The sequence below is a fragment of the Macaca thibetana genome, chromosome 1 (genome assembly GCF_024542745.1).
Source record: "Macaca thibetana thibetana isolate TM-01 chromosome 1, ASM2454274v1, whole genome shotgun sequence".
NCBI lineage: Eukaryota > Metazoa > Chordata > Mammalia > Primates > Cercopithecidae > Macaca > Macaca thibetana.
This window is the reverse complement of record NC_065578.1, coordinates 31,874,863-31,900,495: the sequence shown is the minus strand read 5'-3', so window position 1 is coordinate 31,900,495 and position 25,633 is coordinate 31,874,863. Positions and strand designations below refer to the sequence as shown.

The following is a 25,633-nucleotide window of genomic DNA, read 5'->3' as shown; positions in this document are numbered from 1 at the left end:
GTTAATGTGTTCTCCAAACTCCAGAGGCTCTACATCTGACCCAACTGCCCAACATGCACAGCGCCGCAGGTGTCAGCACAGGTGTGCAGAAAGACACACAGTCAGTGGACAGCCCCCAGGCCAGGCTCCAACGAAGTACCCAGACAGCCGGCCAGCCCCTAGCCTCTGGGCCACTGCCCAGAGGGGTAAGTGGGGCAAGCTATCAACAGATGTTGCCCAGATCCCACAGTAAGTGCCTCTCATGGGCCCGCTCCCAGGACTGAGAGAGCCCAGGGAGGTGGCCACACTGTGGCCACTCTACAGAACTTGGGCACAGAGACCCAGGGGGATTCCAGGCTCCTGCCTACTCCACCACTTCCAGCTGGTGGTCTTGGGTGAGTGGTCTGTGGTCTCTGAACCCAAAGGTGCAGGAATGGTACCTCCCCCAAAGGATGCTGAGACTAACAAGGGACTTCACTGGGGTCCATCCTGGCACATTAAAGGGTTCCATAACCCAGAGAAGTACTAATAAAGCTCCTACTATGTGCTCTTGCTAGGTCTACACTTTGTCCATAAAGACAGTCTGGAGAGTTTCCAAAGTGTGTTGTTGTTTTGTTGTTTTGAGATGGAGTGGCAGAACTCAGCTCACTGCAACCTCTGCCTTCGGGGTTCAATCGATTCTCCTGCCTCAGCCTCCAGAGTAGCTGGGATTACAGGCGTGCCCCACCACACCCGGCTAATTTTTGTATTTTTAATAGAGACGGGGGGATTCACCATGTTGGCCAGACAGGTCTCAACTCCTGACCTCAGGTGATCCGCCTGCCTAGGCCTTCCAAAGTGCTGAGATTACAGGTATGAGCCGCCGCGCCTGGCCGAAAGAGCTTCTTACCTCATTTTTGTATCCTATCTTGTGTCACCACGACCCTAGGGGACAGGAATTATTATCCCTGATTTTCCAAGGAGGGAACTGAGGCCCTCCCGACCAAGAAGGAGCCGTAAAGCTCCTTTTTCGGCGTAGAAGACAAGACTAGCAGGCGGTAAAGGTAAGCGCAGAGAGGAGAGGCGATTTGGCTGAGGTCACACAGCAGGTAGGGGCAGACCCCAGTCCCCAGTCCCCAGCAGCTCTTTCACTGCCCCTGCAGCCCCTCTCCGTCCCAGCGTTGGGCCCGGGGGCTTTCCGCCCAAGCGCCACACCCAGGTCACGGTAACCACAGCTACGCGTGCAGTCCCCAGCTTGCCCGCGGGCCCGGGCGGGCGGCTCCTCAGAGCCTCAGTTTCCCTTTGTAGAGCGGGCCCGCCGCCGCGGGTGGGCTAAGAGGGCGGGCGGCTCCTCAGAGCCTCAGTTTCCCTTTGTAGAGCGGGCCCGCCGCCGCAGGTGGGCTAAGAGGGCGGGCGGCCCGGCGCCGGGCGGGCCGGGCGGGGAGGCGCCTGACTCAGCGGGCGGGCCACGGGCTGCTCAGCCGGTCCAACCGGCCGGGAGGCGCACGAGCCGCGGGGGCGCTGCGGGGCCGGGCGGCCCGGGGGGTGACGGGAAGGGAGGCCGGCCCGGCGCCGCCCAGCCCCGGGCTCCGGGCGGGAAGTGGGCGAGCGCGGCGGTGCGGGGCGCGCGGGCGACGGGCCAGCGGCATGGGAGCGGGGCCCCTCCGCGGCCCGCAGCCTCGGGAGCCACGCTGAAGTCGGGGGCGGGACCAGCGCGGAGTCGACATGTGTCTGCGCCTCGGTGAGCGGCGGGGGGCGCGCGGGAGGCCCCGAACCACCCCAACCCTCCCACGGGAGCGGAGCACTGAGCCTGGAGCCCGAGCCCCCAGGGGGCCAGGGCGCCCGCTCCGCCTCTAACTTACTACGCGGCCGGGGGCGGGTCACTTTCCTCTCTGGGTCTCAGTTTCCCCAGCAGTGAAATGGAGGGAGGAGCGCTGCGGGTGTCTTCTCAATGTGGCTGTAGCTTCTCTTCCCCTCGCCCTTTCTTGCCTTTCCTGCCGAGGCGCACGACTGCCCTCGGGGACCCCCGGGTGGGCGGCAGAGGAGACGCTGTAGAGAGCAGCCCCACACTTACCCAGAAGGGACCCCGGGGCCAGGCCTCAGCTTCCCCAGCCTTGCAACGGGCTCCGTCTTACATACTCTCCACTCTCCTGAGGCCAGAAAGGAAAGCCATGGGCAAAAAGGATCAGCAGCGAGGGAGCGGGACTAATGTGCCCCCTCCCTCCACTGCCTGGGCACGGTGATGCCGCTCGTGGGCAGCAGAGTCCTGGGGCATCCCCGCTGTCTAGCCGAGAGACCTTGTGAGCCTCAGTTTCCTTGTCTGTAAGAGGGGGACAGTAGTTCCCACCTCCTAGGACTACTATGAGGATGAGGGCAGGTTGCTTAGCGCTCCCACAGTGGTAAGTTAGAAATGAAGCCGGCTGGGCTTCATCTGGGAGGCAGCACTTTGGGAGGCCGAGGCAGGCGGATCGCTTCAGTCCAAGAGTTAGAGACTAGCCTGGCCGACATGGTGAAATCCGTCTCTACAAAAAATTTTTAAAAAGAAGAAAAAAAAAAAATTAGCCCGCCTTCTCAGGAGGCTGAGGTGGGAGGATCACCTGAGCCCGGGAGGCGGAGGTTTCAGTGAGCCGCCATCAGGCCAGTGCACTCCAGCCTGGGCTACACAATGAGACCCTGTCTCAATTAATTTAATTTAAAAAGTCAGCCCAGTGCGGTGGCTCAGGCTTGTAATCTCAGCACTTTGGGAGGCCGAGAGGGGCGGATCACGAGGTCAGAGAGCGAGACCATCCTGGCTAACATGGTGAAACCCCGTCTCTACTAAAAATATAAAAATTTAGCCGGGTATGGTGGCAGGCACCTGTAGTCCCAGCTACTTGGGAGGTTGAGGCAGGAGAATGGGATGAACCCGGGAGGGGGAGCTTGCAGTGAGCCGAGATCACGCCACTGGACTCCAGCCTGCGCGACTGAGACTCCGTCTCAAAAAAAAATAAAATAAAATAAAAAATAAATAAATAAACAAAAAGTCAAGGACTGCTCCAGACTCAGTCCAGTGCTCCAGGCACAGCCCCATGCTGGCACCATGCCTCCTCTTTGACCAAAGTCTTGGTCCTGGGATGCCCTTGTTATTGAGCCCAGCCCTGAGCTGGAAGGTAGACACTGAGCTCCCAGGTAGGTGGGTGGATGGGGTGAGGTGGGTCAGGCTCCTGCGCTGAAGCTGCCGTGCCCCTTCCTGCTTGGCTGGCATTCCATCTTCACAATGCTATTCCAGTCTCATGGTGCCTGTCCAGCCCATCATCTGCCCTCTGCTTCTCCTAGACCTGGTTCAGCTCCAGAGGGTCCTGCAAGCTCCAGGGGTCCCAGAGACCGGCTGGACCAATGCCTCCCCATTTTATAGATGTGGAACTTGGGGCCCAGAGAGGGGAGGGACTGGTGCCTGGTCACACAGCAAGTTTGTGACTGAACAGCCCCATCCCTTCCTGCTCCCTGAGGACTGTCTCTTGGCACAGCTTCAGACAGATATCCCAGAGAACGTCCAGTGTAGAGATTTCGTTTTTTTTAGATGGGGTCTCTGGCTCTATAGCCCAGGCGTGAGTGCAATGGCATGATTATAGCTCACTGTGGCCTCCACCTCCTGGGCTCAAAAGATCCTTCTGCTTCAGCCTCCTGAATAACTGGGACTAGAGGCATGCACCACCATGCCTGGCTAATTTTTTATTTTTATCATTTTGGTAAAGATGGGATCTTGCTATGTTGATCAGACTGGTCTTGAACTCCTGGCTTCAAGTGATTCTCCCACCTTGCCCTCCTAAAGTGCTGGGATTAGAGGCATGAGCACTGTGCCTAGCCTCTTTTTTTTTTTTTTTTCCCCCAGCTGCAGAGCTCCCATATATTAAATATGACCAAACTGCTCTACCACAGATGGGGAGACGGAGGTCTAGGAAAGGACTCAGTCACATCCCATCAGAAGCAGCTAAAGAAGGGAATGTTTAGTTCTGGGGCCTAACCACAGTCTTCAAGTCTCAGAGCTGGCTCTAGTGAGGGGCTGGCAGGGCCAGGGGGCTGGTGTGGTGTGTCTCCTTGAGGGCAGAGCTAGGACTTATGGGCAAATTTCAGAGAGCAGGTTGGGAGCCAGCATGTGCAGGTAGGGCTGGGCAGCCACTTGGCCACTGAGAACATCTGAATGAGTCCCAATGTTCTTTTGATCCCAGCTTCCCCTACTCACTCCATCCTGCCCAGTTCCCCCTGCACTGAGAGCTTGCTTTTCCCAGTACCCTCAGGGTATGCCACAATTTCCCATCCACTTCCTCATGGACCCACTGAGAGGCAAGGTTCTTCTTCCCATTTTGCAGACGGGGATATGGAGACTCAGAGCCTTGAGTTCCCTGCCCCAAGTCACCTGGCTCTGGGCAGTTCAGTTCAGCAGTGGTGTCAGCATCTGCTGTGTACCAGGCCCTATCCACCAAACTGAGTACCAAGCAGGGCCCAGTTCCTGCCCAATGAACTCTGGCTCCTTGTGGCCTGGAGAGTGACTGTGGAGCTCACTGTGGTACCCCAGGGCCTGGCACAGAGCAGACACTCTATGAACATGTGTAATGAACACATGAATCAGTGAATGGGGAGCTTAGTGGAAGGATCTCGAAGTCTAGAGCTAGAAAACTGAGCTAGCGCCCCCCCAATCATGACCTTGAGCATTAACAAGCGCTACTGCTAAGAGTCACCTGTATGCTGTCCAGCCTCAGAGTCCCGAGGATTCTCGCAAAGGCATCCTGAACCCCTTTTATGGATGAGACCAAGGCTCAGAGAAGACAAGTTACTGGCTCCAAGTCATCCAGAAATACATTTAGAACCCAGTGTCCATCATTAGGGCCAGGGCCTTGGCTTCCCCTTCTGCCCAGCAGGATAAGCCCCACGCACAGCCCTGACATAGCTGTCCCCGACAGGAGGCCTGAGTGTGGGCGACTTTCGGAAGGTGCTGATGAAGACAGGCCTGGTGCTGGTGGTGCTGGGCCACGTGAGCTTCATCACGGCCGCACTGCTCCATGGCACAGTGCTGCGCTACGTGGGCACCCCCCAAGATGCTGTGGCGCTGCAGTACTGCGTGGTCAACATCCTCTCTGTCACTTGTGCTATCGTGGTATGGCCAGGGTGGGAGGGTGGTTGGTGGGAGGAGGCTGGAGGGGGCTTGAAGGGTCTTCAACAGGTCCCCACCTGGAGCCTGTGGTGGTAAGCAGAGAACCTCAAGGACTAACCCTTTGTCTGCCACTTACCAACTGCCCAAGTCACTCAACTTCTTCATCTATAAAATGGAGATGGTAACAGTGTTTACCTCTGAGGGTCCTGATGGGTACTGATGAGGTCATCCACAGAAAGTGCTTAGCACAGTGTCTGGCATGTTGTTAGCGCCCACTACTGTGAGCTAAGATGATTATTACATCGAGAAATATCCACAGCACCACTGGACAGAAGAAAGGAGCAGGAGCTGAGCTTGGGAGGGTGCTGGAGGGTTGCACAGAGTGCCGGCCTCTGACCTGGGTATTGATGGATGAGCAGGAGTTCACAGACAGGCTGCCATGACCAGAACCTATGTATGTGGCATGTTGAGGCTAGCAGAGGCAGGAAAGGAAGCTGAGATGGCATTCCAAGTACAGAGAACGGGAGACGGGAAGGCTGGAGGTGGAAATGGCTAAGATCTGTTCTGGAGATTCTGAGAAAACCAATTTGGCAGGAGCTTAGCATTAGGCCTGGTCTGTAGCAACTGCTCAGTGAATGGTAGCCATGGTTGTGACTGGATATCAGTACCTGTTTGACTAGTACATGAATGGAGGGGTCAGGTAGTCTCGAGTTTCTAAAGCTCTTTCCTGCCGGTCAGCAGAAGTGGCCACAGCCTCGGGGGAAGATCTTCCCGCACATCAGTGTCTGAGTTCCATCCCTGCCTCCTCCTGGCTGAGAGACTTACTTCTCTCTCTAGGCCTGTTCCTCCCTTGCAAAATAAAGCTCAGACAGCCTGCTGGCCTCAAGGCTTGGGAGAATGGGGGTCATAGGTCCCAGCAAGAAGGAGAGGCTCTGTTGGTGGGACGGGGCTGGGCTGGGCAGATGTGTGCAGGGTCCTTGGAGTTCCTCTGACTAATACTGTTGTGAGGAACTCAGGGAAGGCAGTGGGCTCAGGGTGAGGAGGTCCACCAGAATGGGCTTTGAGCTGGACCACTTCAGCCTTCCCCTCACTTAGTTAATCCTCACTGCTCCCAGCAGCTGGGGGCCATTATTATCCCCATTTCACAAAAGAGGAAACCAAGACTCAGGGATTCACCCAACTTCCTGCTGATACACAGAAGTCAACCCGGATTGGAACCTATTTGTGTCTGACACCAAAGCCAGTGTCCTTTCTGTCAGCTCATCCTGCAGAGCGGGGCTAAGCCCACAGAGATTGAGGCACTGTGTTGTGGCTCTCATGTAAACTAAAGACATGCTGGGCCTGGAACCCAGGACCCCGTCATACCACCTGCCTCAGATGGGTCCAGCCCAAGCCTGGTCCAGTGAGGAACATCAGGAGGAAGACTGGATGGGTGGACCCCAAAGATCCAGAGGGCGGCTGTTGGGCTGAACTGTGGGGTAGCCCCACCCCTTGGCATCGAGGCTGGTTAGGGAAACGTGTGCAAACCTGAGCAGGGCTTGCAGGATCCGCAGGGACAGAGGAGCAGGAAGGGTGTTCCTGGTGAGAGGGTGCGTGGGCAGCGTCCTGAGCAGGCTGTGTATAGGCATCCACATCCAGAGCAGTGAGGGAGGACGGTACCCCAGGTGGGGCTGAGAAGCCAACAGGGTTGGGGCTGGGGTCTAGTCACTGAGAACCTGGAATCATTGAAAATGCCCCCAGGGATTTAAAATTCTACTCTATAACATGTCTTGGTTTGTTTCAATGTAACAATTTTGATTTTAGTTCCTTGCTAACTGGGTTAGTTTCTTCCACAATCTTTTCCATTCCAGAAAGGTGTGTCCCATTCATACCCTGGCAGGCCCTGGTGGCCCCAGGATACATGAACCTGCTTGAGACACAGCCGTAGGCAGTGGGGACTCGTGGAAGGTTGTAGAGAGGGAGTGACAGTTTTAGAAACATCATGTCAGGCTGGACTATGAGGAGGCAGATGGAGATGTGAAGCCCAGGCTAAGCAGTGGGTGAGGGGTGGGGGAGTCTGGAGGGCAATGGTTGGCGCCGGTGAGATCATTATCCCAGAGTGGCCCTGATCCCCTGCCCCTGCTCCTCCAGCCAAGGAGTCAAGGCTGACTTGGGCCTTCCCTACAGGTCATCACCTCAGGCATCGCAGCCATCGTGTTATCACGCTACCTCCCCAGCACCCCCCTGGTACGTGTTGCCTCCTGGGATAGGGCTTTGAGGGAAGGGTAGGGGCAGCAGCCACCCACCAAGGGCCTGGCCTCCTTGAAGGGGGTAAGGCTGACCCTCAGGGAGGTCAGAGCTGCCCATGGGGGCCAAGCACAACACCTGTTGACCAGTGGCCTCCCCCATCCAGCGCTGGACAGTGTTTAGCTCGAGCGTGGCCTGTGCTCTCCTCTCTCTGACCTGTGCCCTTGGCCTCTTGGCCTCCATCGCCGTGACCTTTGCCACCCAGGGCAAGGCACTGCTGGCTGCCTGCACTTTTGGGAGCTCTGAACTACTGGCCCTCGCACCTGACTGTCCCTTCGACCCCACACGCATTTATGTGAGTATCTAGGCCTGAGGTGGGGCACCAGGCCCTCGCAGGGGTGGGAAAGGTTCTTGGAGTCCACCCTCCACCCCCAACTCCAGCCAGCCATCTCTGCCCCATGCCCCACAGAGCTCCAGCCTGTGCCTCTGGGGCATTGCCCTAGTGCTCTGCGTGGTGGAGAATGTGTTTGCTGTGCGCTGCGCTCAGCTCACCCACCAGTTGCTGGAGCTGAGGCCCTGGTGGGGGAAAAGCAGCCACCACGTGGTAAGTTCCCTCCACAGCCCTGACTCCCCGAATTTCCTGGGATCCCCTGCCAGGGTACCCAAGCTGCTCTGCCCCACCCCTATGTAGGGGCCCCCACCTTGAGAAATGGGGCAAAAGTTTTCTTCCCAGGAGCAAAGGGGGAGGCTTGGAGGCTCAGAGAGGTGAGATCTCCCAGCAGAGTCACACAGCTGACACCTGGCTCTCCTAGGGCCCAGGATGAGTCTTGAGGGAGGGGCAGGGGTGTCTGGGCTCACACTGGGGGCATTCCAAGGGTCTAGCCTGGCTCTTGCAGTGGAGTGGGTAGTGATGCCCCTTTGCCCCCAGAGATCCTTCCAGCCCTCCCCTCCTTCCATTTCCCGGATGTCCTGGAAGGGGAGACCCAGGCTGAGAACCAGTGGGTTTGGCAGTCTCCTGTGTCTCTGCAGATGCGGGAGAACCCAGAGCTGGTGGAGGGCCGTGACCTGCTGGGCTGCACCAGCTCTGAGCCTCTGACCCTCTGAGAGATGATGTCCTGCCCAGGCCCCATGGCCACTAGGACCCTGCAAGCAACTCTGCTCTGTGACCAGGCCAGGATTCCTGGAGCTGGCCTGAGAGGGCTCAATGGACCCTCGGGGACCCAAGTGGGGCTTTCAACCCCTTCCCCCACCATCCAGCCCACTGCACTGAAATGAGACTTTATTCTGAAATTATTAAAAAGAACAGAGATGCTCCATTTGGCTGCATGCGGGGGGGGGGGGGGCGAATGGGGGGACAGAGGGGAGGACAGGGGCTCAGCCAGGGGGCCGTGTCTCTTTCTCACGTAGGACGCTGTGCATGGGGCTCTGGGTGCATCTGCCCATCTGTCTGTGGGCCTGTATGTGTGTGAGAGGCAAAACACAGGAGCTCCGTGGGTCTGTGTGTATCCAAGTGCTAAAAGGCAGGCGGGCTTTCTGGGACCCACAGCTGGTGGGGCTAGTATCCTGGAAGGTTTCACTTGGTGGCTTGGCCTGGGGACCAGCAAGGGCTAGGGTGGGAAGGGTGGCTCAAGGAACCCTCTTTCTCCAACTCCACACCCCTAGAATCCTTCTCTCCCCTCCAGATAAAAAGGCTCCTCCCCTGGGCATGACTCCCCCCACCCCCCAAGCTGAGATCTGCAAGACGGGGAGACTGCCCCTTTGGGAGAGGTGTCTGGCCTCGGGGCTGGTGGGTGGGTAAGGGGACCTGACTGAGGGGCAGACCAACCCAGCCTGTGTCTCTATTGTTGCCTCTGGGATTGGGGGGTGCTAACTGCTTACTTGCTTTGGCCTGGGGGTACCGCAGGGTTCCCTTTTCCGGAAGCCCCCCACAGAGCAGACCCGGGGAGAAGGGCTTCCCCAATCTGGCCCCCAGCCAGAATACACACAAGGGAGAGGAAGCTAAGAGCCGGGAGGAAGACGGTGAAGGGAGGGAGGAAGGGGGAACTGGCTCCTCTCAGAACTGGGAGGCGCTGCTGGGGTCGCACTGCAGCAGGCGCACGATGGACGGGTCGCTTTTGGCTCCGCGGATGAACTCCTCCAGGGACAGCTTGCCTGCAGGGCGAGGGGAGCGGTGATGGGGGAGGAGGCGGCAGCCAAGTGAGGGGAGGCGGAGCGGAAAGGGAGGGAGGGAGAGGCGCCCGCCCCGTCCACCCCGTCCACCCCGTCCCACCCCTGCCCCTCACCGTCGTTGTTTGTGTCCATTTGGCGGAAGATTTTCTCAGTCCTCTTTTCCGGGGTCGACTCGTCCTCCGGCATCTTCATCACGGACGAAACCATCTTGTAAATGGCCTGGGGGCGGGAGGGGAGGTGGGGAGTGAGAGGAGGCTGCCCGAGCCCCCACCCGCAAGATTCAGAGGCGCCCCCGGGCTCGCTGACGTTTGCTGCCCCCGCCTGGGCAAGGTGGAGTGGGGAATTACGGAGGCGTGGGGAGCCGGGGGCTTCGGGAAGGCGTGTCTGGGAAGGCTTCCCAGAAGAGGGGGCTATCGGGCGGGCCCTGCCGCGCTCCCTTGGAGAGCTGGGTGGGAAAGGCGCAAAGACGCCGCAGGTGAAAGCTCCGAGCGGGCGCCGGGAATTTGGGGGCGTAGGGGGTCAGGAGAGATGTTGGAGGACACCGGGGCCCTACAGTGGAGGGCCTGGAGCGGCGGGCTTACGAGCGCGTGCCCGGGACGCGAGTCGGTGGTGAGTACCGGGCTGGCACCCGGGCCCAGGGCGGCCGGCGCTCGGTGGTCGAAAGGGGGCGCCCGGCCAAGGGGGCGTCACTGCGCTGCCGGGCGGTCTGCGGCCGGCAGGGGGCGCGGCGCGGGCTGGAGGGCCAGAGGGGCGGGGAACAGTATGCAAATGAATGCAAATGTGCATCTGCAGCAGGCAGGGACCGCCAAGCTTGGCTGGGCTGGGCAGAGGGCGGCAGCCGCCACGTGCAGTAGCTCCCGAGGTGACATGAAAGAGAGTTCTTGCGCTAAATGTACAGAGCACGCACGTAGGGCTTGGCCTGTAGCCTGGGTCACAGTGCCCCGGAGCTCAAGGACCGAACCTGTCTCCCCAATCTTCCAGCTTTACCCGACCGACACTTCCTCCAAGAAGCCTCCCTTCTCCCATCCCATAAACTTATGCTGTCTCAGATCCAGCTTCAGCCTCCACACTGGTCTCTTCCAGCCTGTCCCTCGGGTCTGTCCCCTATGCTGCCTCTGAAAGCTCTTTCCAAACACAGATCTCCACTGTTACGTCCCCAGCCCGCACACCACCCCCTCACTCCCGTCACACACAGGGCTCCCCTTAGGCTCGCCTTGCACCCAGCTCCTTCTGCTGCCTCCCACTCCTCCTTGGGACTCAGTTTACAAGCTGTTTTCTTAGCGAGGTCTTCTCCAACCCAGGCTAGGTCAGGGTGCATATGGGCCCAGAGCCCGGTGGACTTTTCCTTTGCAAACATCTCTCCAGAAGAAATTATGTCTTTGCAGGGTTGTTCCTGCAAACGTGGACGTCTAGCTAATGTCCATATCCCCAGAACCTGGCACCAGGCAGGGACTTCCCTATTTAAAAGCCATTGGCATTTCCCACTGCCCTCTGTTCCAAGTTCAAACCATTCGGCCTTTGGGATTTAAGATGCTTTACAATCTGTCCACTGCTGACCCTCCTCCATCAGGCCTCCCCTGGCTGGGTGATCCTGCCAAGAGCCAAACAACCCTGACCCTTCAGATTCTGCAGCATTTACAGTCTTTGCCTGGAATAACAATACTAACTACCACTTATCAGAGACCTGCTCTGTGCCAGGCACTTTACACGCACTATTTCTAAACCTCGCACAAGCCCTGAAAAACAGGTATCATGATCCCTGTTTTCCGGATAAGAAACTGTGGCTCAGAAAGGAAATTGATAGCGGAGACTCAATTTGTACCTGTTCCCTCTTAGCTGCTGGAGGGATGCTTGGGCAGTGTGGGGTGGTGACAGTCAGCAGGGCCTGTAGCATTAGACCCAGTCTGTAGTAACTGCTCAATGAATGGTAGCCACAGTTGTGAACGGATATCAGTACCTGTCTGATGAGCACATGAATAGAGGGGTCTGGTAGTTTCAAGTTTCTAAAGTTAGATGGACCTGGAGTGGCGTCCTGGTTCCACTACTCACTAACTATGTAGCCTTGGACACATACTTTTCTGTGAGCCTCAGTTTCCTCAGATTAAATGAGATTATGTGTGAGGAACTGTGGCTGGCTAGAGTGGGTGGTCAGTAAATAGCTTATATTACAGTCATTATTCATCCTCTACATCCTCAAGTCTTCCCTGCCACTCAGTCCTCTGGCTCCCAGATGACACCTTTAAACCCCTGTCACTGAGCTTGTCAGTGTGACCTACACATCTGTCTCCCCCACCAGAGTGGGAGCCCCAAGAGGCGCAGTCTCTTCCTCTCCAGTGTGTCCACTAGCTGGCACAGGGCTGTGTCTTGAGAAGAACTGGGCCAGTGACCACTACCTCTGTGACAGCCTTCTCCTGGGCCTGCTAACTAATTGTCTGGAATTGCTGCTCACTCATGGTTTCATGGGAGCCGACTTGTCATTAATCAGGTACTGGGGCTTGCAGAGCTCTGTGGGTACCAACCATCTGGGGCCACTGGGCCGCCAGAAAAGAAGCCAGGGCCTGGATAGCAGAAGCCACCAGAAAGGGGTCCTGAGGATGCCCAGGGAATGGGTCTAGCTTGACTGATGCCCTGGGCATGGTACTCCAGCAGGACTGGGGTTTACCAGTACATACCAGTGCAACACACTAAGTGGTAAAATGCAAATGTCCCTCCAGATTGGTCAGTACCCAGCTGCTGTCCATGTCCGGGTGATCCTTCACCATCCTGGCCACCTGACCCTACCCTCAGAACCCCCAGATCCCCCTACCATCGAGCAACTAAAGAGTCAAATGTCTGACCCACAGGAGTCCATGGCAAACATTAAGGCTTTCCCCCTTCTAGCCATAGGTATGGGGAGGGCATCACATCTCCACCTAGAGAGCAGGCCCAGACCTTAGCAAAAGGAGAAGCCAAAGTCAAGAGTCCAGCAGTGGCTGGGGCAGCAGTCTATGGAGCTGAGGAACCAAAAGGGAAAGGATTCAGAGATGCAGAAGGAAAGGGGGCTAGAGCTTGTGCAAAGCTGCGTGACAGGATTAGTCAGGGCACATTTCAAAGATGCTGAAAAGGCCCTTCTGGCTAGAGCAGAGGATGTACAGAGGAGAAAATAATAACAGACAATTGCTAATGTCTACCAAGTACCAATTATATGCCAAGCCCTCCGCTCGAGTCCTTATCTCACTCTATCCCTGCAATAGCCTTGTGAGGCAGGGGCTTAACACCCGCACTTTACAGGTGAAAAAACCCATAAAGGCTTAGGAAAAAGGCAGGCAAGGAAGTGGACTGGTAAAATAGAACCAGAGCCCTGGCCATCTTCAAGGCTGGTCTGAGGGGATGGGTGCTCTGGGAGGTTTCTGAAATAAAGCTAACATGTAGCACACTTAAACTTGTACTAACAAAGGGCTTTTATATCTGGTCCTTAAATGTCCCTGTGAAGTCAGTATCACCATACAGATGAGCAGCCTAAGAGTGAAGGCCACGTCCAGAATTGGAAGCTAGACCTCCTGGCTATGAGTCCAGAGCCCTCTCAGTAGACAGCTCTGAGTAGTGGCCAGCCAGAGCTTGTCTCCACTTATTTGCTGGGTGACTTTGGGTATATCACTTCACCTCTCCGAGCCTCATGGGGTTGTTGTAAGCATGCACTGAGCTCATAAGCACCTCACTCAATGCTAAGCTCATAGTGGGCCCTCAATCAATTAGAAGATAGCTGGGTATCCAGATGGAATGTGGACAGTAGTGCCAGATGGCCCTCTCACACAGGCTGTGTGGCCTCAAGCAAGTGCCTTTATCTCTCTGAGCATCTGTTTCCTTTGGTGTAAATGAAGATCAATTAGACATAACTGGACTGTGCTCTGCAGAAATGTCAACTCATAAAGAAAGGATGAGGAGCTGTTCCAGATTAAAGGGGGCTAAAGAGACATGAGAACTAGATGCAATGCATGACCCCAGGTCAGGGCCAAAAATGCTATAAAGAACATTATGGAGACAGTTGGCAAAATTGGAATATGGTTGGTAGATTAGATAATAGCATTGTTTCTATGTTAAATATCCTGGCTTTGGTAATCATATTATGGGTTATGTAAGAGAATGTCCTTATTTTTAGGAAATATATCCTAATATATCCGGGGTAAAGGGCCAATGTTCAGAACAACAAGAAATGTTACACACTAGTGTGCACACATGCACACGCACACAGATAATGATGAAGCAACTGTGGCAAAATGTTAATTGGCGAATCTGGGTAGAGGGTATAGGGGAGTTTTCTCAACTTTTCTTTAAATGGGAAATATTTTCTAATAAACAATTTTTTAAATGGGATTGCAAGAATAGCCCCTGCCACCACTTGCCTACAAGGCCTGCTGAGAGGATCAAAAGGGGTGGTGGGTGCAAGCTGCCGGGCCCTGTGCCTGGCATTCTGAGGGGCCCAGGGGCCCACCTGCACGATCTCCAGCATCTCCTCCCGGCTGATGTAGCCATTGCCGTCCAGGTCATACATGCTGAAGGCCCACATGAGCTTCTGCTCCAGGCGGCCGCGTGAGGTCACGCTCAGCGCAATGATGAACTCCCGAAAGTCTATGGTGCCATCGCTGTTGGTGTCAAAGGTGCGGAAGACGTGCTCGGCAAACTTGGAGGCGTCACCATAGGGAAAGAAGTTGGCGTAGATCTTCTTGAACTCGTCCACGTTGAGGATTCCTGTGGGGCAGTCCTTGAGGAAGCCCTTGTACCACTCCTGCAGCTCCAGCTCTGAGAACTCCGTGTTCTCCCGCAGGTCCTGCAACATCTCGGGCCGCAGCTTGCTGTTCTGCTTGCCCATGGCCGCCGAGCCAAGTCCCACCTGGGTCCCCAAGGGGGTCAAGGGCAGAGAGGAGTGATCAGGCCCTCCTGGATACTAGACACTGCTCCAGATGGCTCCCCCTGCCGACAGCCATCCCCACCTCTCGTTTGACCCAGGGAAAGAGAGGAACTGGCCCAAGGTCACACAGTCTAGACCCAGGCATCCTGTATCTGTGCCATGCTCCACACCATCTCCCTGGATCATACACTTTCCTGGGAGAGGGAGGAAGGGAAGGGGGGGTTCACATTTACTGAGGCCCTTCTCGGTGCCAGCCACTAAGCCTTCACAAATGCACACCATTTCACCCTCACGACAGGTGGTACGGGGACTTTCCCCATTTTACAGATGAGAAGGCAGACTTACAGATGTGAGGTGGCTGCTTCAGGTCACACAGCCATGGCATGATGAGGCTGACTCCTAGAGTTGCCCACAGAGGTGCAGAAAAACCTTCTGATCCTCCTCCGTCCTACCCACTGCCTTCTCATTGCCTCATATGTGCCTGTTCAGCACAAAACATATCCGCAGCCCAGACACTGCCCTGTTCTCCCTCTGACAGGTGTGCCCAACAAGAGGCAGCAGAGGGAGGTGTTACTGTGGGCTCCAGAGTCAGATCACCTAGGTTTGAATCCCAGCTCCTCCTCTTACCAGCTACGTGACCTTGGGCAAGTTCCTTAAACTCTCTCTGCCTCATCTTTAAAGTGGGGTAATAACAGTACTTACCTAAGAGGATAATTGTGGGGATTAAATTAGTTAATAAGTGGGAAGCACTTAGAACCATGGCTGCACAGATAAGTGCTAGATAAGTGTTAAATAAATAAAAATGACTTACATATACCCAGGTGCCACAAAACTCATGCAAAAACTGTGCAAACAAACATATACCGATAACTATATGCTTCATAGCTCACCAGATCCACACCCTGGATCCCATGCCACTCACGTACCAGCCCACGCCCACCCATGGGTCAGCATGCCTCCACACATGACGACATTCCCTCTGCTCCGCAACTCACACGAATCGACACATGGCACCACGCACAACTCCCATACCCTGTGCATCAAGACACACCAGCCCACGACCCCACATGTCTCACACATGCCATCACACGCCAACTCGCATGCCGACACCTCTCACATGGCCAGCTGCACGTGGGACCTTCAGGCACCCTTGCCATTTTTCTTTGTTTTCCTTCAGTTTTCCCAGGGGTGCTGCCAGGTCCCAGGAGAGGGAACTGCAAACCTTCCCAGACCTGCTGGGGGCCCCTTTTCCAAGGAGACCCCCCCCAAGCCCATCCAAGCCTCCCCAACACTTACCTTTCATCTAGTCCTGAAAGGCCCCCTGAGTGCAGGTTAGATTGTGGAGACTGAGTAGAAGGCAATGAAGAGGAAACAGCCAGCCAGTTCTGCACAGGAATGTAGGGGTGTGTGCAGGTGACCCCCACCCACTTGGGGCAAGGAGGGGATTATTTGTGCATACATGTGCATGAAGCTCTGCACACATGTGAATGGGTGTGTTATGAGTGCATATGCTCATGCATAATGTGTGCCGCTGGTTTTTGTATTGCATTCGCCTGCTGTGTCTTTCCATCTATGTCCCTGCATGTGCCTCAGATGTGCATGTGATCAGGTATGCACCCGTCACAGCGTGAGGGAATGAGCCCGTGTGGTCATTTGGAGGACCTGTGTGTGTCCTAGGCGGTGTGTCACATGCATGTTTCTGTAAGTTGGTCCCCCTCCTTTCTAGACCAGCCTCTATGGCCCAGGCTAAGGACCCACCAGACAAGCGAGTGGGAAAGGGCTGAGGAAATGAGAAGGGCTGGGGCATGTCCCTCACTGCCCTCCTCAAGGTCCAAGGAACTGGGTCACCGGGGTGGGGGCAGAGAGATGCGCAGAGCAGGAGAGCTCCTCCAGTGCCCCCTCCGCCCTGCCACTCTCGGAGTTGACCCCCCCGGTAGGAAGAAGATTCAGCTGTCCGCAAAGACCTCAAGTCTCCCATATGGGAAGACCCCCCTCAGCTCGACCTGAGAAGCCAGCCCCGGGGACCAGCTCCAAACCTCCCTCAGCTCTGGCCCCCAGCCCCCGCCTCCATCCGCTCAGCACTAGGACAGCGCCCGGCGCGTGGCCCCTCCTGGAGGGGGCGCTCCCGGGCGGTCGAACGCGGCTCCTCGGGGCTGGCCACTCGGCGTTCAGGACCCTGGAGAGCACCACGCGCTCCCCGGTCCCCTGCGCCCCCCGCCACCCCGGGACAAGGATTCCCGGGAAGCCCGGGAGCGGCGGTGTTGGGAAGCCCTGGACGTGGGCCCCCGGCTCCGGGAACCCCCTGCCCTCATCCCCTGGCCCCGGCTGGAGCTGCCCCCACTCACCCAGCGACGCGGAGACACCGACTGCGCAGGGAAGGCGGCGCTGCTGCGGCGCGCGCGGCAGGGGCGGCCGGAGGGGCGGGCGGGACTGCGAGGGAGACGCCCCGCAGCGCTCACCCGGAGCCCCTCCCCTGAGGGGGTCCCCGCCAGCCCTGGGGGTGGGGGAGCGGCGCGCTAGGCTCCGCCCCCCCCCCCGCCCCGGAGAGAGAAAGGGACGCCCTCGGTTCCCCGGCCCCCCTCGAGGGAGCAGCCTACCCGGGGAGGAGGACCACGGCGCCCCTCTCCTCGGCACCTCAGCTCTGGTGGCCGGAATGGAGGGACAGGGTAGTGCCAAGAGGCCTCTCTACTGAGCCGGGGGCGATCCCCGGCCACTCCGCCCCCGCTTCCTTCCCCATGCCCACCTGGGCTCTGAGCCGCACGTCGCTTCGAGGGCCGAATCGGCACCCTGGGCACCCTCCCCGCTCCTGCGCCTCAACTCTCAACTAACGGAGCTGGGAGCTCTTCGGGAAGGGTGGAGCGCCCATTCCTCCAGCTACTGAGGTCTTCGGGGTGGAGGGCCAGACACGCCCCCAGACACGGGGTAGGGGGTCAGACACGCCCCCTTCCCCACCTCCACCTTGGACCACTCCAGACCTCACCCCGACCCCCTCTCAGAATTAATCCCACCTCCCAACTTTGGTATCAGCTGCTCCTCCCACTCCCCCCTCCAATCAAGGAAACCCCCTCCCTTCCTCCCTCCCCAGCCTCTGACTGTGCAGGCCATGACAGGAGAGCAGAACATCTTCTGCCTGGGGATCCTGTGGCACCTGCCCACTGCCTGCCGAGCGCACAGCTCCTCTCCAGAGTCGATGACCCCCAGCCCAGCTCCTCCTGCCCCCAGCCTCAGCAACAATCTCCGCATGCTGGACTGAGATTTTGTCCTTTTTCCATTTCTAGAGGTTGGTCCTTATTGTCCCCATGAAGAAATGGGCCCAGAGGGTTCAAATAATTTTTCCAATGTGTGCACCCTCATCCATTCATTCCACAAATACGTATAAAACACTAGTTCTGCAGCCAGCATTGTTCTATCTAGGTAATGGGACTACAGACGCAGACAAAAACAATGGACACAATATTCATGTTGATATTAGACATGTGTTTTTAAACGTTGGGATTGGAGTGTGGCAGTTAGAATGGTAACTGCCATTGGGGCCATCTAGAGCCTAGGGGTCTATGATAATGACTTTAGGCTTTTTATTCCAGATGAGATGGGAAGTCGTGGGGGCTTTGAGCAGAGTGAGAGGGTGTGACCTCTATGTGGTCAGCTTCCTTGGGCTATTATGTCAAGAACAGACTTTGAGGAGTTGGGTGCAAGGTGGGAGCAGGGGGCCATTTCAGGTTGAGAGATGGCCGGAGTGAGTCTGGTTTCTGGATTTACTTTGCAGGTAAAGCTGGCAGCATTAGCCATCTGCCCGGAGGGCCCTTCCCAGCCCGGAGTTTCTTCAGCATCGGCAGCTCAGCCCCTTTTGGCTCCCCAGGGCTCCGCCTCCAGGCTCCCACACCAAGCCTCTCAAGTCCTCAGAGTCTAGCCTTAGTCCCTCCTGCTTGGAGGCAGGCGGGGAGGTCTCAGCTGGAGGAACTGAGGAGCCAGGCTGGGGTGGGGTGGGGACAGCTGGGCTCTCCGGAACACCGGCTCCACTGTGTGCCTTGGCTCTGATGTTGGGACCCCCAGTGGAGGCGTGAGAGACGCCAGATGAGCGTGGGTGGTTCCCAGCTGCCTCCTGCGTGAGGACCTGGGGGCTGGGAGAGACTCTCTGCTCAGCCCCCACCCCAGGGCCCTCCAGTGGCAAGCTCCCTCCTGTTTCCCCACCAGGCCTGGGGGGCCAGCTGTGCTGGGGTCAGGGAGACTGTCCTGCCCTGCCTCACCCCCTCCCCAATCACCCCTTCCTCTCTCTCCTGAGTGGTCTGGATCCTCCTCTTTAACCTTGGGGGACTCGTTTTATGCCCATCTTGGGCTGCTCAGCTTCCTCTCTGCCTTCTCCCCACTTTCCCATCTCAGTCTCCTGTAGGCTCACCCCCTCAGGGGCTGACTTCTTCCCACCACCAGCACCCCCACCATCAACCACCTTTCTTCTTTGAGGGTGACTCTGGTGCCCTGCCTTCAGGACCCCCAGTCTACATTCTGTCTCCCGGGTAGATAGGGGTTTTGGAAGGCAAGGCCATGTCTCGCCTCCCCACAAGCCCCCTCCTGCCTTTGTCTTTCCCTGTGCCTAGACTGTGTAGGGTGGTTCTGGAGGCAGAGTGTGGACCCTAGTGGATTCTGCTGCTACTTCCCATCAGCCACCTGCACCTTCCAGGGGGACCAAGAAGCATTGGAAGCCCACCCCCCAACAGCCAAAAAAGGTTCAGGGCTCCCCACACTGCACAACACGGCACTTGGTCCAAGCCCTAGTGCCCTAAGATATGGCCATGAAAAGGGGGGCCGAGAGGCAGCCAGGCAGCAGCCCTGGGTCCCTCGCTCTGGACAACCTGGAGCAAGTCTCTTCCCCTTTCTGAGCAGAGAGATCAGACGGGTGATGTAAGCATGAATGGATGAGGCCTCCTGACCCTGGAAGCCTCTTGTGTGTGGGGTGGTGTCCCTGCTGGTGATACTTAGTCCCTCCCACCTCAGACTGAGGCACCCAGGAGGAGGGAGAGGCAGGGGTGGGGTAGAAGCAGAGGCAGGTAATTGAGAGAGCCAGGCAGTAGCAGGTCCATGGAAGGGCGAGCAAGTTCCAGGGGAGGGGACTTTCCCAGCATCTGAGGAGGGAGGAGAGGGGCACATAAATCAGGGCTGACTACCCTCCTCTACCACTAACAAGGGAGGGACAGAACTGCTCCTGGGATACCAGAGAGACAGACGCAATATCTCAAGCGCCTACAGTGTGCAGAGCGCTCTGCACACGTCACCTCACTGGATCTGCAATGATCCCCAGGAATCAATAATGTTAACTGCCATTTTACAGATAGGAAAACTGGGGCTCAGAGAAGTAAAGTCACCTGTCTGAGGTAACACAGCAAGAAAGCAACAGTGTCAGAATTTGAACCCAGTTCTGGCCAGGTGTGGTGGTTCACATCTGTACCCCCAGCATTTTGGGAGGCTGAGGAGGGAGGATCACTTAAGGCCAGAAGTTTGAGGTCAGCCTGGGCAATGTAGCGAGATCCCGTCACTACAAAAAATGCAAAAATTGGCCGGGCGCCGTGGCTCACACCTGTAATCCCAGCACTTTGGGAAGCCGAGGCGGGCAGATCACAAGGTCAGGAGATTGAGATCATCCTGGCTAACATGGTGAGACCCCGTCTCTACTAAAAATACAAAAAAATTAGCCGGGCGTGGTGGTGGGCACCTGTAGTCCCAGCTACTCAGGAGGCTGAGGCAGAAGAATGGTGTGAACCCGGGAGGCAGAGCTTGAAGTGAGCCGAGATCACGCCACCGCACTCCAGCCTGGGTGACAGAGCGAGACTCCTTCTCAAAAAAAAAAAAAAAAAAGGCCGGGCGTGGTGGCTCAAGCCTGTAATCCCAGCACTTTGGGAGGCTGAGACGGGCGGATCACGAGGTCAGGAGATCGAGACCATCCTGGCTAACACGGTGAAACCCCGTCTCTACTAAAAAAAAATACAAAAAACTAGCCGGGCGAGGTGGCGGGCACCTGTAGTCCCAGCTACTCGGGAGGCTGAGGCAGGAGAATGGTGTAAACCCAGGAGGCAGAGCTTGCAGTGAGCTGAGATCCGGCCACTGCACTCCAGCCTGGGTGACAGAGCGAGACGCCGTCTCAAAAAAAAAAAAAAAAAAAAAAACACACACACACACACACAAAAATGCAAAAATTAGTTGGGCATGGTGGCAGGCACCTGTAGTCTGAGCTACTTGGGAGGCTGAGGTGGGAGGATTGCTTGAGCCCAGGAATTTTGAGGAATTTGAGCTGTGATTGCACCACTGCACTCCAGCCTGGGCAACAAAGCAAGACCCTGTCTCTAAAAAAAGAAAAAATTGAACCCAGTTCTGTGTGACTCAGGAGCCCACGCCCTCTCTGGAAACCTCTCAATGAAGTGGGTGAAGGTGGCCCCTCCCCAGCCCCCTCAGATGCCCAGCCACCCTACCCCCTGCCCCCCAACCCCCACCTTGTTGCCTCTTTGGTCCCAAACGGTTTGGAAAATCCTGACGGGAGCAGATGGTGGGACAGATGGAGGGAAAAGCATTTCGGGGCTGAATTACACAAACAAACATTGAAAAAGTGATTAAAACCCCAAGCCACCCCTTTCCAAAAGGCCCTGCCCACCCCAGCCTAGAGCACAGTGGACTCTGAGGTGGGGGCCTGGGGGTCTCTGAATACCCCGCATCTCAGCCCCAGCATCCCATCTTCGGCCCGGCCCCCTCTCTGCCAGGGACCACCCCCGGACCAGAGCCTAGGGTGGCAGAGCTGCCAGGAGCACAGCCCGGGAGGGGGAGGGGTTGGGCCTGGCTGTTCTCAAGGGAGCTGGGCCCTGAGGAACAGCATGCTGGGGCAAGGGGTGGGAAAGTCCTGGGAGCTGGAACTGCAGACCCAAAGTCAGGGATGGGGTATGAGGTTCTGGGGGCCCTCAAGCAAAGTCCCTCACTTTATATGTGGGGCCCAGGTCACACAGCAGCGTTACCCGCCCCACGGTGGAGCGGGACAAGGCCCTTGACCTCTGGAAGCTTCAGTTGGTTCCCTGGTCTGTAAATGGAAACAATAATAATAGCACTGGAAGGGCTGCTGTGAGGATTAAGAGGGAGGGAGCTGCGAGGTGCTTGGCGTAGCGCCTGCGCCCAGTCAGTGCCCAGCTAATGTTGGCTGTCAGTACTCACAGGGCTCCGCGTGGCTTCTAGGCAACCCCTGGTGTTGGGAGACCAGGAAGGCTGGGGCTGCTTGAGATGGTCCTTCTCCAAACAGAAGTTTGGGCTTGAAGATCCTGCTGGCAGAACCCCTGAGACTGCTGAGCTCTGCAAGATGGAGATGGCTGCGATGGGTCCCCAAGAAGAGCCCCGACTCCTGGGTAAAAGCACTGAGCTGCATGCCAAGTCCAGTGTCAGGGAGCCCAAGAGATAGAGAAAGTGCTGCATCTTAGCTGGTTCCTCAATATGAGAGTACAGATTTCCTGGGGTGACAGATCCAGGTTCAAATCCTGGCATGGCCTTTTTTCTTTTGGGGAAAGTTGGCAAAAACAACCCCTCTGGTCCATTTTCTGTAAAACCTGCCTTTCCAGCCACGTCCGGGACTTGCTGCCAGAAGCCCGCAGACACCCTGATGTAAGCCTGCCAATGGTCACCCCATCACCTTCTCCCTCAGCCCGTCCTGCTCTTGGGCGCCCTCCACCCACCAAAGGAGGCCGAGGCCCCACCCCATCTGGGACCCCTCCCTCTTCCTCACTCCTACACCTGCTTTCTTCCACTGTGGCAGAGGAGGTCTCAGACCTGCCCTCTTCTCCCCAGTGCCACTCACTTCCTGGTCATATCTGCCCAGTATTACGGCTCTGGCCTTCCCACAGCTTCCCTGCTCTGATCAGTTTCTCTAAATCTGATTACCTTCCTCCCTGCTTAATAACCTTCCATGGCTCCCTGCTGCCTACCAGAGACTCTCTGAGACAAGCCTGAACTCTCACCTCCCACCCCAGCTCTTCTCCCTCCATCTTCCTTTCCCCTAATAATGTCCCACCAGCCCAGCAACCCCTGCCCCAGATGACCAGGATCTTCCCCACACGACCGTCTCCCAACCCTAATCTCTCCCATATGGGAGTTGGCTTTGGTGGATGGGTGAAGTAATGCCAGCATCTGGGGTCACATCCAGGCCACACTTGCCCAGGAGAGTAATCGCTTTTCCTTTTGCTGGTGAAAGCAGCTCATAGCTGGAAGGGCCTCAGGTGTTGACCAGAGAGGGACAGTGACTTGCCTGAGATCACCCAGCCAGGCCTGCCCTGTTTCTGCTCCCCTCAATCAGAACTGGCCCCTTCAGAGCCTCTGTAATCAAAACATTGAGATCTTTCTTCCACAATTCCATTGCTGGGGAACTCAATCCTGCCACTTCTCTTGGTCTAGCTTGGACGGGACCATTTGAAAGTCATTCCTGGGTTATGGCAAAGGGACCAGTCACTTCTTGGAAGTGGAGCGGAGGGCAGGAGGCTGAGTCTTCACTTGCAACTTTATATTCCCTTCTGTCTGAATGTATTAAAACCTGGACATGGAGGATATTTGAGACTTGAGTCAAAATTAAGATTTTTTTTTTTTTTTTTTTTTTTTTTTTTTTGAGATAGAGTCTCGCTCTGTGGCCCAGGCTGGAGTGCAGTGGCTTGATCTAGCTCTCTGCAAGCTCTGCCTCCCGGGTTCACGCCATTCTCCTGCCTCCGTCTCCTGAGTAACTGGGACTACAGGCACCCGGTATCACGCCCGGATAATTTTTTTTTTTTTTTTAATAGAGACAGGGTTTCACCGTGTTAGCCAGGATGGTCTCGATCTCCTAACCTCGTGATCCACCCACCTCGGCCTCCCAAAGTGCTGGGATTACAGGCGTGAGCCACTGCACCCGGCCAATTTTTTTTTTTTTTGGCACGGAGTCTGGCACTGTTGCCCGGGCTGGAGCCCAGTGACGCGATCTCAGCTCGCTGCAACCTCAGCCTCCCAGATTCAAGTGATTCTCCTGCCTCAGCCTCCCAAATAGCTGGGATTATAGGCATGCGCCACCATGCCTGGCTTTTTGGTTTTTGTTTGTTTGTTGAGACGGAGTTTTGCTCTTGTTGCCCAGGCTGGAGATGGTGTGGTCTCGGCTCACTGCAACCTCTGCCTCCCAGGTTCAAGCGATTCTCCTGCCTCAGCCTCCTGATTATCTGGGATTACAGGCATGCGCCACCACACCCGGCTAATTTTGTACTTTGAGTAGAGACAGTGTTTCTCCATGTTGGTCAGGCTGGTCTCGAACTCCTGACCTCAGGTGATCCGCCCGCCTCAGCCTCCCAAAGTGCTGGGATTATAGGTGTGAGCCACATGCCTGGCCTAATTTTTTGTTTTTTTTTTTTTTTTTTTGAGACGGAGTCTTGCTCTGTCGCCCGGGCTGGAGTGCAGTGGCCGGATCTCAGCTCACTGCAAGCTCCGCCTCCCGGGTTTACGCCATTCTCCTGCCTCAGCCTCCCGAATAGCTGGGACTACAGGCGCCCACCACCTCGCCCGGCTAGTTTTTTGTATTTTTTTTAGTAGAGACGGGGTTTCACCGTGTTAGCCAGGATGGTCTCGATCTCCTGACCTCGTGATCCGCCCGCCTCGGCCTCCCAGAGTGCTGGGATTACAGGCTTGAGCCACCGTGCCCGGCCAATTTTTTGTATTTTTAATAGAGACGGGGTTTCACTGTGATGGCCAGGCTGGTCTCGATCGCCTGACCTCATGATCCACCCGCCTTGGCCTCCCAAAGTGTTGGGATTACAGGCTTGAGCCACCAAGCCCAGCCCAAAATTAAGATTTTAAAAGAAACTTTCTGGGGTGGAGCGCAGTGGCTCACACCTGTAATCCCAGCACTTTGGGAGGCCAAGGAGGGCGGATCATGAGGTCAGGAGATCAAGACCGTCCTGGCTAACACGGTGAAACCCCATCTCTATTAAAAATACAAAAAATTAGCCAGGCCTGGTGGTGGGCGCCTGTAGTCCCAGCTACTCAAGAGGCTGAGGCAGGAGAATGGCGTGAACCTGGGAGGCGGAGCTTGCAGTGAGCCGAGATTGCACCACTGCACTCCAGCCTGGGTGACAGAGCGAAATTCCATCTCAAAAAAAAAAAAGAAACTTCCTGGTGGGCATGGTGGCTCATGCCTGTAATCCCAGCACTTGGGGAGGCCGAGGCAGGAGGATTGCTGGAGTCCAGGAGTTTGAGACCAGCCTGGGCAACATGGTAAGACCTCATCTCCACAAAAAAAAATTTTTTTAATTAGCTGGGTGTGTAATCAGGAGGCTGAGTCAAGAGGATTGTTGAGCCCAGGAAGTGGAGGTTGCAGTGAGCGAGACCCTGTCTCTAAATAAATAAGTGAAATAAAAATTTTTAAAAGTGCCCCCTAAACTGGGATCTGCCTCCCAGAAGCCTTCCAGCGGCCCAGCTCTGCTTGGGTGGTCCAGGCTGAACGCTGCATTCAGTGCCTATAGCCCTGGGGGATTCTCCTCCCAGCCTGCTCCTGATAACCCAGAAAAGTGGTGGGAATTTCCAGCCACCCGTGTGGTGTGGCTCTGGGAGCGGAGGGACTGTGCATGTAGCTGAGCCCGGCCTCCCTTGCAGAGCTGCTGTGGGAACCTACCAGACACTGTGGAGGGTAGTGCACATGAAGGAGGCTGCTCCGTGACACTTCCGGGCTCCAGGATACACATTCACACAGCCTTGCCGGCAGGTGCCCTAGTGAGAGGAAAGGTCACACCCCAGCTCTAGACTGCCGCTGGCACCCGTTACCTCCCTGAGACTATGCATGGGGTTAGAGCCAGAGGCAAACTAGAACCTAGCTCTGCCTCTGAGCTCTTTCCAGTGGGCCAGGCTTCCTTGGAGGAGTGAGGAGACTTCCCAGAGGGTCCAGGGGTACCCAGAGTTCCAGAACCCCACCCCAGAGGCCGAGGTTGCCCTATGCCAGGAACCCTGTGCTCCCAATTTGTCTCCCTCCCTGGGAAGACCAGGCCAGCTCTCATTCCTGGCACCTTAGGATCTCCTGGAGGCTGAGGATTGCCTCATTGTTTCCATAGTAACAGTGAACAGCAGGGCCTCCTGAATCACTACAGGGAGACTGCACTGGTACCTGCAAGTATGCATTTGCCCTGGGAATGCCTGGGATGGGGGCAGCCTTTGGTGCATGCACACAAGCATATGCACACCTTTGCACACATGCACACCCAGTGCACACCCTTTCCTCCTCCCAAACACATGCA

The 25,633-nt window shown here is 56.5% G+C and overlaps 3 protein-coding genes across 8 annotated transcripts in view; 1 reads left to right on the top strand and 2 right to left on the bottom strand.

Annotated features, from left to right (window-relative positions):
* AZIN2 (antizyme inhibitor 2) overlaps nucleotides 1-7,474 on the bottom strand; it is a 220,298-nt gene extending 212,824 nt beyond the window's left edge. Inside the window, exon 1 of the mRNA XM_050794977.1 lies at nucleotides 7,471-7,474. The gene's annotated coding sequence lies outside the window, so the exon portion shown is untranslated. The remainder of the gene's footprint in view (nucleotides 1-7,470) is intronic.
* TMEM54 (transmembrane protein 54) lies at nucleotides 1,479-8,629 on the top strand. 2 transcript variants are annotated; one of them, XM_050796310.1, is made up of 6 exons: nucleotides 1,479-1,699; nucleotides 4,899-5,092; nucleotides 7,256-7,315; nucleotides 7,482-7,670; nucleotides 7,785-7,919; nucleotides 8,345-8,629. In XM_050796310.1, the coding sequence occupies exons 1-6, from the start codon at nucleotides 1,684-1,686 to the stop codon at nucleotides 8,417-8,419; spliced, it is 669 nt and encodes a 222-aa protein (XP_050652267.1). In that variant the 5' UTR covers nucleotides 1,479-1,683; the 3' UTR covers nucleotides 8,420-8,629. The 2 variants fall into 2 exon arrangements, with proteins under 2 accessions (XP_050652267.1, XP_050652276.1); XM_050796319.1 differs by lacking the exon at nucleotides 7,256-7,315.
* A 527-nt stretch (nucleotides 8,630-9,156) lies between these two features.
* The window catches only part of HPCA (hippocalcin), an 83,359-nt gene continuing 66,882 nt past the window's right edge, over nucleotides 9,157-25,633 (bottom strand). For 2 of the 5 annotated variants that reach the window (XM_050796414.1, XM_050796404.1), the window contains exons 2-5: nucleotides 16,718-16,742; nucleotides 13,956-14,354; nucleotides 9,598-9,703; nucleotides 9,157-9,466 (exon numbers count right to left, since the gene is read on the bottom strand). In XM_050796414.1, the coding sequence (XP_050652371.1) occupies nucleotides 9,369-9,466; nucleotides 9,598-9,703; nucleotides 13,956-14,333 (582 nt within the window). In that variant the 5' untranslated portion in view covers nucleotides 14,334-14,354; nucleotides 16,718-16,742 and the 3' untranslated portion in view covers nucleotides 9,157-9,368. Of the gene's footprint in view, nucleotides 9,467-9,597; nucleotides 9,704-13,955; nucleotides 14,355-15,668; nucleotides 15,792-16,717; nucleotides 16,869-17,115; nucleotides 17,210-25,633 lie in introns of those variants that run through there. The other 3 variants (XM_050796396.1, XM_050796434.1, XM_050796425.1) reach the window with 3 other exon arrangements.